General features: G+C 41.7%; 1 protein-coding gene across 1 annotated transcript in view; it reads left to right on the plus strand.

Moving 5' to 3' along the window:
- Positions 1–13,445, plus strand: part of kiaa0586 (KIAA0586 ortholog) — a 657,376-nt gene that overhangs the window by 17,468 nt on the left and 626,463 nt on the right. The window contains exons 3-4 of the mRNA XM_078562702.1: positions 4,747–4,813; positions 9,319–9,385. Of these exons, the coding sequence (XP_078418828.1) occupies positions 4,747–4,813; positions 9,319–9,385 (134 nt within the window). The remainder of the gene's footprint in view (positions 1–4,746; positions 4,814–9,318; positions 9,386–13,445) is intronic.

Raw genomic sequence — 13,445 nt, forward strand, 5'->3', positions numbered from 1 at the left:
AAGCAAATGTGCCACACTGCGAGCCCGACTGACAACCTTAAATTGGCTGTCAGCATAATTCTTGGCTCATTGAGGATTATTTAGCAAATGTTGTCCAATGTGGAATCACATCTAATGTTGGGCACTGTGTTTTGAGTTTTGCAGGCATGGGCTGGTTGGGTATGGTCTGTAGCCTGCCGATTGCAGCGGGCTGGGCCATGCTACTTTATATGTCCTGCCAGTCTTTGGGACGAATGGCTTACATACCGAACATCACACCGGCACCGAAATTAATATACCACGTTACTCATTTGTGTGATAGGCAGAACGTCTTTTTGGCCTGATGGCAGCATCCTGTTAGTGGTGAATACCTCTTGTGTTGCTACTGTATAGCAGCGTGAAACAGCTAGCTTCACCTGTTGCCCAAATTCTTGAGATACCTTGACCTTCAAGGGTAATCTGAGGTAGACTGGGCAATTGTCAGGGCCGCAAGTGACGGCCTTAGGCTCTTTCATGAGTTTGCTTGATATCAACCAGCTTGTGCTTGCAAAACTCAAAATACAGTATCGAACATTAGATGTGATTCCACAATTGGACAACATTTGCTAAATAATCCTCAATAAGCTAAGAATTGTGCTGACAACCAACTTAAAATTGTCAGTTGGGTTCGCAGTGTGGCGCATTTGCGTGTACTGGAAATTACATATATTAATACACAGGGCCCTGTTCTTTGCAGACAGAAAGAACATGTACATACATTGTGCCTGTTTCAGCTAAACAAAGTAAGTGACAGCCACTCGCTGACTCATTCCTCAGGGCAACGCCTTGACCAATCAGGGCATACAAACATACGAATTAGGAGTAGGAGTAGGTCCCTCAAGCCCTCTCCGCCATTCAATAAGACCATGGCTGATCTGAATGTAACCTCAACCCACATTCCTGCCTACCCCAATAACCTTGTTAATCAAGAATCTACCTAGCTCGATCTTGAAAATGTTTAAAGTCTCTGCTTTCACTGTCTTTTGAGACAGAGAGTTCCAAAGACTCTCAACCCTCCTTGAGAGAAAAATTTTCTCCCCATTGCTATCTTAAATGAGTGACCACTTATTTTTAAACAGTGACCCCTAGTTCTAGATTCTCCGGCATGAGGTAACATCCTCTCCACATTTACCCTGTTAAGATCCCTCCAGGATCTTGTATGTTTCAGTCAAGTCGCCTCTTACTCTTCTAAACTCCAGTGGATGCAAGCCGAGCCTGTCCAGCCTCCACTCATAAGACAACCGCCCATTCCTGGTATTAGTCTAGTAAACCTTCTCTGAACGGCTTCTAATGCATTTTCATCTTTCTTTAAATAAGGAGACCAGCACTGTACTCCAGATGTGGCCTCAACAATGCCCTGTACAATTGAAACATAACCCTCCTACTTTTGTAATCAATTCCCCTCTCAATAAATGACAACATTCTATTAGCATTCCTAATTACTTGCCATACCGGCAAACAAACCTTTTGTGATTCATGCACCAGGACACCCAGATCCCTCTGAAATCAGAGCTCCTCAATTTCTCACCATTTACATAATAAGCTTATTTTTTATTCTTCCTGCTAAAATGAACAATTTCACATTTGTCCACATTGTACTCCATTTGCCAGATCTTTGCCCACTCACTTAACCAGGGTCAAGCTGCCTGCTTTAAATTTCAAACAATGCTTGGCAGTTAACTGCCAGTCACCATCAGTGGTGCACACTCCATGGCAACTCCACTTACCAACCAATCAGCACTCTCTTCACATTCAGTATAAATTGTTGTTTTCTCCTTATATTGGTATTCTTGCGAGTGTCCTGATGAGTGCAAGATGAAAGGCTTAGGCATGTCTCTTCTTTCAGCAATAATCCCATGTGGCAATTTGTACCTGCAGCTCACCAACCTTACTGACCATGCTCTATGCATTTATTACATACTTGTACCCCATATCCACCTTGGTCTGCCTTGCACTTCTCCCCTGTCTGATCCCTTCTATTTTTCTTTATTATTCTACAGTGCTTTTTATTCTAATTCCATTTGTCTACCCTAGTGCTCTGCACTTTATTTCTCTCTAGTGCTTCAATCTGGTGTGCCTCCTCCTGACAAATTAATTTAAATCCACCTAATAAGACCATAAGACGTAGGAGCAGAAGTAGGCCATTCGCCATTGAGTCTGTGCCGCCATTCAATGAGATCATGGCTGATCTGATGATCCTCAACTCCACTTTCCTGCCTTTTCCCCATAACCCTTGATTCCCTTACTGATTAAAAATCTGTCTATCTCAGCCTTGAATATACTTAACGACCCAGCCTCAACAGCCCTCTGTGGCAAAGAATTCCACAGATTAACTACCCTCTGAGAGAAGAAATTCCTCCTCATCTCTGTCTTAAATAGGCGACCCCTTACTCTGAGATTATTCCCTCTGGTCCTAGACTGTCCCACAAGGGAAAACAACCTCTCAGCATCTACCCTGTCAAGCCCCCTAAGAATTTTGTATGTTTCAATAAGGTCACCTCTCATTCTTCTACACTCTAATGAGTACAGGCCCAGCCTACTCAACCTCTCCTCGTAAGAAAATCCCTCCATACCCAGGATCAACCTAGTGAACCTTCTCTGGACTGCCTCCAAAGACATCTTTCCTTAGATAAAGGGACCAAAATTGTCCACAGTATTCTAGGTGTGGGCTACCTAGTGCCTTGTATAGTTTTAGCAAGACTTCCCTATTTTTATATTCCATTTCCTTTACTATAAAGGCCAACATTCCATTTGCCTTCCCTATTACCTGTTGCACTTGTTTGTTAGCTTTTTGGGATTCATGCATGAAGACCCCACAAATCCCTCTCTGCTACAGCTTTCTGCAGCCTTTCTCCATTTAAATAATATTTATCTCTTCTATTCTTTCTGCCAAAGTGCACAACCTCACATTTTCCCACATTGTATTCCATCTGCCACTTTTTGCCCATTCACTTAATCTGTCTATATCCATATATAGACTCTTTGTGTCATCCTTGCCACTTGCCTTCTCATCTATTTTTGTCATCCGTAAACTTGGCGATAGTACATTCACTTCCCTCATCCAAGTCATTAATACATATTGTAAATAATTGAGGCCCCAGCACTGCTCCCTGTGGCACTCCACTAGTTACAGGTTGCCACCCTGAAAATGGCCGCCTTATCCTAACTCTCTGTCTTCTATTAGTTAGCCAATTCTCTATCCATGCTGATATACTACGCCCAACACCATGGGCTCTTACCTCATTGAGTAGCCTTATGTGCGGTACTTTATCGAACGCCTTTTGGAAATCCAAATATATTACATCTACTGGTTCCCCTTTATCTATCCTCCTTGTTATCTCCTTAAAGAATTCTAATAAATTTGTTAGGTATGATTTCCCCTTCATAAAGCCATGCTGACTCTGCTTGATTAGATAATGCATTTCTAAATGCTCTGCTATTACATCCTTTATAATAGACTCCAACATTTTCCCAATGACAGATGTTAAGCTAACTGGCCCATAGTTACCTGTTTTTTGTCTCCCTTTTTAAATAAGGGTGTTACATTGGTGGTGTTCCAATCCTCTGGGACTTTTTCAGAATCTAAAGATTCTTGGAAGATTACTACCTGTGCATCCGCTATTTGTGTCGCTATTTCCTTTAATATCCTAGGATGCAACCCATCAGGTCATGGGGACTTATCGGCCTTTAGCGCCATTAGTTTCCCTAGTATTTTTTCTCTAGTGATAGATATTATATTTATTCCTCACCCCTCTTTTGCCCTTTGATTATTTAGTATTTTTGGAACGCTATTAGTATCTTCTACCATGAAGGCTGATGCAAAGTATTTATTCAACCCCTCTGTCATTTCCTGGTTTCCCAATTATTATTTCCCCAGCCTCATTCTCTAAGGGGCCTATGTTCACTTTGGCCTCTCTCTCTTCCTTTTTCTATATTTAAAAAAGCTCTTACTGTCTGTTTTTATATCCACAACATAAGTTAACCTTGGTGCAGTGAAATTGGTTAGGTGTAACCCATCCATCTTGTACATAACCCTCCTGCACTAGAAGTAGCCTCACTGCCTCAGGAATTTCCACCTTCCTCCTGCACTATTTGTCCAGCCACCCATTAACTTGGCTTATTTTACTACTCCTCTCCTCAACAGCTTGTGACACTGAGAGTAATCCTGAGATTGCCATGTTTTGAGGATCTGCTGTTGAAAGTTTGACTGCATTACCTCAACTCTTTTCCTTCCTATGTTGTTGCTTCCAACATGGACCATGACTTCCGGCTGTTCCCTGTCCCTCCTGCAGACTGTTTGGCATTTGCCATGTGACACTGATACACTGGTATAGAAACACTAGACTCCCCAGTTAAAGAAAGTAAGTATTGGATTTATAGACCAAACTTAAAAATGTCAGGATGACCGAAGGTATTTTACAACCAATTAAGTGCTTTTTGAAATGTAGTCATTGTTGCAATGTGGGAAATAAATGCTCTCAAAGAATGGGGAAGAACAAGAAAGTAATTTGTTTTGAAAATCTTTTCTTGATTCCAGTTTTGTAGAATTGAAGAAGGGTCATATGGACTTGAAACATTCAGTCTGTTTTTCTCTCTCCACAGATGCTGCTAGGCCTGCTGAGTTTTTCCAGCATTTACAGTATTTTGCTTTTATATTATTGTAGAATTGATGCAAGTCTTTGAAAAATTTTGGAAAATTTACTGATTGTCTTTGTACTTATAAAACAGTGTTCAAGTTCAAATCATGAACAAGCAACATGCAGGACAATACCAGCAGATGGCAGCAGACACGAAGGTATGATCAAGAGCGCACACTTTCAAATTGGCTTAGTGGCATGTTCTGAGAATGTAAATATGTGGAATGGACTGGTGATTTACAGTTTTTCAGTTTAAAATGTGTCACCCACTGCTTGTGTCCTTTTTCAGTTAATAGAGCAGTATGGCACAGGTTGTGAGTTTGCTTCTGATTGCTGTAAATTCAGCTTCATGATTAGTCCACTGGAAATGCAATTTCAAGGGCAGATGATAAACTTCTCTGCTACTTTTTGGAAGAATTTTGTGCTGTAAGTCTGATATTGGTTGTGTAGCAACATTTGATTAATTTTGAAATTAAAAGCATAGGAACAAGAGTAGACTATTCAACCCCTTGAGCCTGTTCTGCCAATCAGTTACGTTAGGACTCATCTGTATCTTCATTCCATTCACCTGTCATGTATCTTTCTCCTATAATTCATGCTTAACTAAAATCTATTGATCTCAGTTTTGAAATTTTCAATTGATCTAGTCTCAGCAGCCTTTTGGAGACAATATTTTAGATTCCCACTAGCCCTGTGTGTGAAGAAATAGGGCTGAATTTTACCAGCCCTCTGGGTATGGGTTGGAGGCAGGGTCCTGTAAAATGGCAAGGGAAAGCAGGAAGTGGAGTGTCTGCCAGCTTCCGGCTACCAGACGATCTTGTCAGCACACCCCCCCCTTCCCCCAACAGGCCAATTGAGCCACTTAAGTGGCTATTTAAGGCCCTGACATCGCTGGAATTCTACAAGCAACAAATGGCCTCCACAATTTGGGGAAACCACCAGGTAAACTTTGCCAGTCTCCCAGCAGGCTTACGGGATGAGGGAACTGCTTTTCGGGCACTCCTTGGCCCAAGAAGTGACCCCCCCCCCCCCCCATGGCAATAGTTGCGCCCAAAGCAGCGGCGTCGCTTCCTCTCACCAATCTCCCTGTACCTCTCAATCCCTCACCAGGGCCTGCCTGATTGGCCCCAACATTCCCACACCCTTTTTAACTGGTTGGGAGGAAGCCGTCCTTCCATTGTGGCTGTCCTTCCAGGTGCAGCCCCAGTAGTGACAACCGTTCTGGTGGTGCTGCTCACGCTGCTATGCTGCCATCCCTCTGACTCGCCAGCAGCTTCTGGGGGCAAGCAGCCGTCCTTCATAGGGATGGTTGCCCCAGCAGCTGGCTGCCACTAACAAGATGCGGTCCTGGATCCCGCTGACAGTTGAAGTGGGGTTGTGACTCGCTTTCAGGCCTGTCTGGGGACTTCTGCTGCACTAACAAAATTCAGCCTGTTTCCTGATTTCATCCATGAACAGCCAAGCACTAATTTTAAGGTTATGTCCCTTATTCTGGATTCCCTCAGCAGTGGAAAGCATTTTCTCTCTCTACCCCATCTAATCCTTTATTTATTTTAAACACTTCAATGAGATTACTCCTTAATTGTCGAAACTCAGGAAATTTTATGTCTAAACTGTGCAATTTGCCCCCAAAGTTTTACCCTTTTAACTGTATTATTGTCCTGTGAATCTGCTCTGCATCCCCTCCAAGGGCAGTATATCGTTACTGTGGTAAGATGTCCAGAACTGAATGCAGTACTCCAGATGCAGCCTAACCAGAGCTTTATACAACTGTAGCACACCTTTTCCTCTTATGATAAAGACCACAATTTCATGAGCCTTTTAATTTTTTTGTACCTGTCCACTAGATTTTAGTGATTTCTATATATATCTAAATCCTCCACAGTTCCTAGCTTCTCACCATTTAGAAAATTCTCTGACCTATCTTACTTGTGTCCAAATGAATCTCTCACTTCCCACATTGAATTTCATCTGCCATGCTATTGCCCACTCACTTTATGTATTGATGTTCCTTTGAAACTTTCTGTTCCTGTTTATGCTACTGTGCCATCAAACTTAGTGCTGTCAGCAGACTTGGATTTATGACACCCCATTCCTTCATCTAGGTCATTGATAAATGTAGTGAAAAGTGAGGCTCCAGTAGAGATCCCTGGGAGGGACACTACTAGTCACATCTTGCCAATTGAATTACATAGAAAATTCAGCTCAGTTAGTTTGGCATGATTTTCCCTTTACAAATCTTTGCTGGCTCTGATCAGTTCAAATGCTCAGTCACCCTGCTTCTAATGAATGAATCTAGTAACTTCTGATAACAACAAACTTTTGACTAATAGATCTATAGTTTCCTGGTTTCTCTTTCCTGCTCATTCAATTTAAGGGACAAATTCCTAAACCGAGAGCCGGCTGGAAGATTATGATTAAAGCTTCTGCAATTTCTGCACCTACGTTGTTTCCACCTCAGGGTTTTAAAATATCAGGTCCTGGAAATTTGACAAACTTCAGTCTCTACTTTTAACCTACCAAATTTAGTAAATTTCACTGAGCCACAGAACCTTTACAGTGCAGAAGGAGGCCATTTGGCCCATCGAGTCTGCACTGACCCTCTGAAAGAGCATTCCACCTCTTCCCACTCCCCTGACTTATCCCCATAACCTTGCACATTATTTCTTTTCGGGTAGCAATCCAATTCCTTTTTGAATACCTCGATCAAACCTGCCTCCACCACCCTCTCAGGAAGTTTGTTCCAGATTCCAGCCACCTTTTGGGTGAAAAAATCTTTCCTCACATCACAATGTTTTTGCCAATTATTTTGAATCTGTGCCCTCTGGCTCTTGATGCTCTCCTGAGTGGGAATAGCTTCACACTATTTAGCTAGTCCATTTCTCTCAGAACCTTGAATACCTCTATCAAGTCTCCTCTTAGCCTTCTTTTCTGCAGGGAAAAGAGTCCCAACCTCTCCAATCTATCCTCATAGCTACGGTTCTTTATCCCTGGAATCACTCTTGTGAATCTCCAATGCCTTCGCATCCTTCCTCAAGTATGCCGCCCAGAACTGAACGCAGGACTCCAGATGAGGCTTAACTAGTGTCTTAAACAAGTTCAACATGACCTCCTTACTCTGTACTCAATGCCCCTATTAAAAAAGCCTAAGATGCTATGTGCTTTACTAACTGCTCTCTCAACATGCCCTGCCATCTTCAATGACCTTTGTACATTTACACTGGGGTCTCTCCTTTAGAGTGTCTCCCTTTATACTGTCTCACCATATTAATCCTGCCAAAATGGATCACCTCACACTTCTTTGCATTGAACTTCATCTGCCACTTGTCTGCCTAATCCACCAACATTTCTTTCCTTGATTTATTTTTATTTTTCCTCATCTCTCTGACACTTTATCCTTTTCTTCTACCTTTTTTCATTAATTTATGGGAGGTGGGCATTGCTGGCTAGGCCAGCATTTATTGCCCATCCCTAATTCCCCTTGAAAAGGCGGTAGTGAACTGCCTTCTTGAACTGCTGAAGTCCATGTGGTGTAGGTACATATACAGTGCTGTTCGGGAGGGTGTCCCAGGATTTTGACCCAGTGACAGTGAAGGAGCGGTGATATATTTCCAAGTCAGGATGGTGAGTGACTTGCAGGGGAACTTCCAGGTGGCGGTGTTCCTTTGCATCTTCTGCCCTTGTAACCCTGTTGGAAGAGTTAGAAGTGGTCTTAACCCTTCTAACTTTTCCTGGGTAACTATTCTGCTAATGGAACCATTCGGAACCATCCGAAGAATCTGATTTAAATCAGGGTACCAGATGGTTCCCAGTGCAGGGTCATTGCCCATCGGAATTTTAAACTTCCTGGGCAGTTGCTGTGCAGTCCTTATGTGGGGTCTTCCGGGGTGTCTCCCAGAGCATCTTCTAGGGTACCATTGGGGTATGACCACCAACACCACCATCCCCTCCCCTGAGTTCCTCGGAAATTGGAGGCTCTGGGCTAATATGTCCAGATCTACATGTAGACCCAGATTGCTATTTCCTAATTACTTCTTGGGGTGGGGTGGGGTGGGGGGTGGAGGTGGAGTGGTTGGCTCAGCTGGATGGACAGCCATTGTGGATCAGATTGTTGCCAACAGCATGGGTTTGAGCTCTATTCTGGCTGAAGTGGATTCAGGATCTGTCTCCTTGCCCTACCTGTGGTGGAGGCTGTGGCATTGTGGGTTGGACGTGCCTTTGGGCAGAGAACTCAAGAAGAAGTTGTTCCTAATTTCACCTGGATGTCCTGGTAGGAGGCAAAGGTTGTTCTCTACAATGAAGGAAACAAATTAGAATATAAAGTTGCTATCATGAATTTCCAACTGTGTGATTGCAAAGTTCTGCTCGTAGGTTATCTCATCATGTTGGTTGGGAATGGTAGGCGTTGGGATGGCAGGGAGCAGTTTAAAGAATGGAGGTAAAGAAAATATCTTGAGAGAAATGTTTTCCTCTAGCCCTTTCTTAGCACAAGCATAAGGTTAGGTGGAGAGAGGGGCACTTCTACTTTGCCCACTGATCTTGATTCTGTACAAACTTGGACATAAAATAATCTGTATTAAGGTAGCTGTTTAGGATTAATTATGCTTATGTGACTTGCTATAGTAGCTTTGCATAAAACTAATTTGAATTCTCATTTTTGTAGGAAATGATGTTTTGATTTCCCAATATACTAGAGGACAGAAAGAAGCAGTGAAAACTATTGTCAAGCGGTAAGTTGCTGGGTGCCAATTTTAATATTTTGTGATACTGTTTTTGGATGGGAGCGCTTAGGGCAAAGCAAAAATCAGAACATGATTTCATCTTCAGCTAAATCCGCGCTCAACATGGTGAATTCTACATGCAGTTTGAGAAAAAATATAAGTTACTTTAATGGGCGAAAGGTAAAATATGTTTTTGTTAGTTGTGGATGTGCTGGCTCCAAAAACTGGAGTTGTTTGAAAACTGAACATTTTTAGAATGTGTCATGCATCAATTTTAATTGAGTGAAAAAAAAATTTACCTGGACAATTTGGCCAGGTGCTACATTGGTGCGGTGTGGTGCCTGACTAGGTATCCCCTTCACTGCTTGCGCACCAGTTTATTCCTGCGCTCCGGATGACCCTTGACATTACCTGACCCAGTTTGACTGAACTGCCCATGGCCCGAACCGCTCGACCTGTAATCTGACAAAATCTGAAATCTGGCATGACCTCGGTCCTGAGGTTGCTGGTTTTGAAACATGCTACCTGTATCCTTTTCATTTGTTTACACAAATCAGATTTGACTCTTTACTGAAGTCCATCTTATTTTAATGCAATACTTGGATTTATATAATGTCTTTCATGTACTCAACCTAAAGTGTTCTGCAACCAAGGAAGTACTTTTGAAGTGTAATCACTGTTGTAGCAAACATGGCAGACACTTTTCACACAGCAAGTTCCCATAAACAGCAATGTGATAATGTCCAAATCATCTGTCGTCTTCAGTAATGTTGATTTGAGGGATAAATATTGACCGGGATACCAGGGACAACTTTTCTGCTATTCTTTGAAATAGTGTCACAGGATCTTTTATGCCCTCCCGAGAGACCTGACGGGGTCTCGATTTAATTTTTCATATGATAGGTTGTGCCTTTGACAGGGCTGCACCCCCTCAGAACTGTACAGGAGTATCAGCCTAGATTTTTGTGTTCAGGTCTTTGGAGTGGGTCTTGAATACTTGCACCTATTGATTCAGAGGCAAGTGTGCTAATAACTGAGCCATGGCTGCTAATTTTATGTAGAAAACGATCGGATTAAGATAATGGTCATTGCATCTGTGAGTTTGCCATATCCATTTTTTTCCTGGCTCTTATCGTTCAATAGTGAAACTCATTGACGTTGAAGCAGTGGCTTTTCTGTGATATTGTCCTCGGTTAGTTGTCAGGTGTGCTATTTCATAATATTAGGAGTTAGGATATTACCAATCAGCACCCTCTTCTCACACAGTACAAATTGCTGTTCCCTTTGAGATTTGGTATTATTGCGCATCTATCCTGATGAGTGCAAGATGAAAAGTTTCGTCAGCATGTCTCTTTTTTTTCAGCATTAATCAACATTAGGAGTGTTAAAGCATTAACTTGATGGCCCAGATTTTGCTGTACAAATAATGATGAAGCTGTCAGCATTCGTTCTTATTACTGAGTAAAACTGGCAGAGCTTCTGGTGCATGCACATGCACAGTTAAATGCTGAAATCTGCAAATTGCTATCAGTTAAAAGTTTTCTACAGCCTGCTCCATTGCAGTATTTGCCAATGGAACTTGCACAGAGATCACTGGTCATGGTATGAACTTAGCTGAATTACCCACCATTCTTCCCTTTAAAAACAGCTATAAAAGCTAGGGCTTGTTGAATCAAGAGTAACTCAGTTTTTAACAACATAGTAGGTGATAATTGATACTGAATGACCTCTCTAGACCTGAAAAATTAATTTGACAGAATGGAATCTTGTTCCCTCAGAAGAAAATTAATGTTACAGATTTTTAAAAATATAAAATTGGAATAAGTTTTTACAGCTTTTGTGTTTTCACTTTTGTGTATTTCCCTTAATCTCATGTACATGTCCCAATCTTTATTTCACTTTCTGTTCAGTGATTTAAATGTAAATTGGTACTTATTGCTTTGTTAATGTAAGGATGCTTCTGTCTGATTGGTTGAGAAGCCTTCATGCTGCTTTTCTTGCTCACAGACACCACAGATCATCTGTAGAGGGTGCTGAATTCAAACTGATGTCCTATAACTAGAAATCTCTGCTGCCAAGCCTGTTAAGTCTGTGGGCAACTGTACACGAGGTGAACTGCTCACAGCAAAACCTGGGCCTGTGTAAGCTTTGGAGCCATCACCATAATAGAAGCATTCTTCTGTGCATGGTGTATAATTAAAAATGCATTTTCTGTGAATTTGCTATAAGTCATTGATCTCTGACATTGTTCATGGACAGAAAAATATGGTGTCTCATAATAGTCTTTTGATCTGTAACATTCTAACATTTTTCTGCGTCATTTTTTTTTTGTTCCCCTCTGAGTGGGCCTTGCACACTGTTCTCCATCGAGCTGTTTTCAGCTTTGTTCCTGTCCATCTTCCTTTGTCAATGTTTATCACTTTTTTTTGGAGCTCTCCCATTTCCTGTGTCTTGTCTCATCTGTGTATATGTCAGTTTCTGGCTCTCAGTCAATTCACTTCACTTTGCTGATGTACTGTGGTCCTGTATCTTAACTTAGTGAATGATGATATGCAGCTGGAGTGTGCAAGACCCATGTAAAATTATGTGAACTTAGAAATGGGGATGCAAAATAAAAATTTGTAGGTGACCTAACAATGAATATGAATAAAGAAGAATCTTAAGTGACTTCAGGAACGTAAGCAGGTTAATAGATTTGGAAACTAGATGTTAGTTTAAATTTAATACAGAGAAAAGTGAGATGATATAATGAGAACTATGCATGTTCATAGTACAGGAGGCCATTTGTCCCATTTTTTCTTTGCTGGCTCTTTGCTAGAGTAATTCAAAATTAATCATACTGCCCCATGTTCTTCACATAGCCTGCTTGAAATATTTATCCAATTTTCCCTCAGAAGGTGCAATCATTCCCTGCCTCAGTCACTGCCTGTTGCAAAAGTTCATATACCAACAACCCTCTGCCTTTGCTTGCTCTCTTTGGTTACAATTTTAAATTAGTGATCCTTTATCACTGACTCCCCAACCAGAGGAAGTAGACTTTCTCTATTAAGGTTGTCAAAGCTCTTAAAAAATTTAGAAATTGTATTAAACATCCTCTTAGCCTATTCTGCTCCAGTTGCAATTGTTTAAGTACCTCATGTCTCCACTGATGAACTGACATCATTCTGTTTGAATCTCTGCTATGTGCACTGTAGCTTTAATGCCCTTTCTGGGGGACCTGAAATTGCATTCCATATGTGGCCTAAATAATAGCTTGTATAGCTTTACTTCTTTATTCTTGTACTCTATTTATAATATCTAAAATGCTATTGGCCTCTTCTTTGGCCTCATCCATCAGTGCTTGTACATTGAGGGAATAATATTGAACCCTTAAGCCCCAGATGCTTCAGCATCTTTCCATTGAATGTATATCCCCAAATCTTGTTTCTACAGCCAAAATATATTAGCTCACATTTTTATTTACATTAAATGATGTTTGCTATCTACTTGCCCATCTGTTAACTTAAAATAAAAGTAGAAAGTGCTGGAAATACTCAGCAGGTATGGTAGCACCTGTGGAGAGAGAAACAGAGTTAACGTTTCAGGTCTGTGACCTTTCATCAGAACTGGGCAAACCTGTCTGTCCCCCTGAAATTTGCTTATGGTCTTCCTGACTGACAAGCCCCTTACTTTTGTGAAATTGTGCTCCGAGGCACGGGTTCAAATCATCCATACATACCACAAAAATAACAGACCCATCTAGTATTGATCCTGGAGCACAAACTTTCGATTCTTCACTAATTTGAGCAACATCTATTTGCACTAACTTTTCGGGTGGAATCTTACCAACTTTGAAATTCTCCTGACATTGGGACCAAAAACAATTCCTGACCCCACTGGTGTTGGCTGGTTGCATGGCATCATGATCTTAAGGGAGGCGACCAATTAGGAGGCCGCCTCTGCATTCACCATCCAACTAAGGACTGTGGTGGGTTTCCGAGGCAGGAGGCCCAATCAGAGGGCCCATTGCTCTGCATGGCTGGCAGCCCATCTGGGAGAGGTGGGGGCTGATGAAGTAGGTAGGGCACTG

Source organism: Cetorhinus maximus, chromosome 18 (assembly GCF_964194155.1).
Source record: "Cetorhinus maximus chromosome 18, sCetMax3.hap1.1, whole genome shotgun sequence".
NCBI classification, from domain to species: Eukaryota; Metazoa; Chordata; class Chondrichthyes; order Lamniformes; family Cetorhinidae; genus Cetorhinus; species Cetorhinus maximus.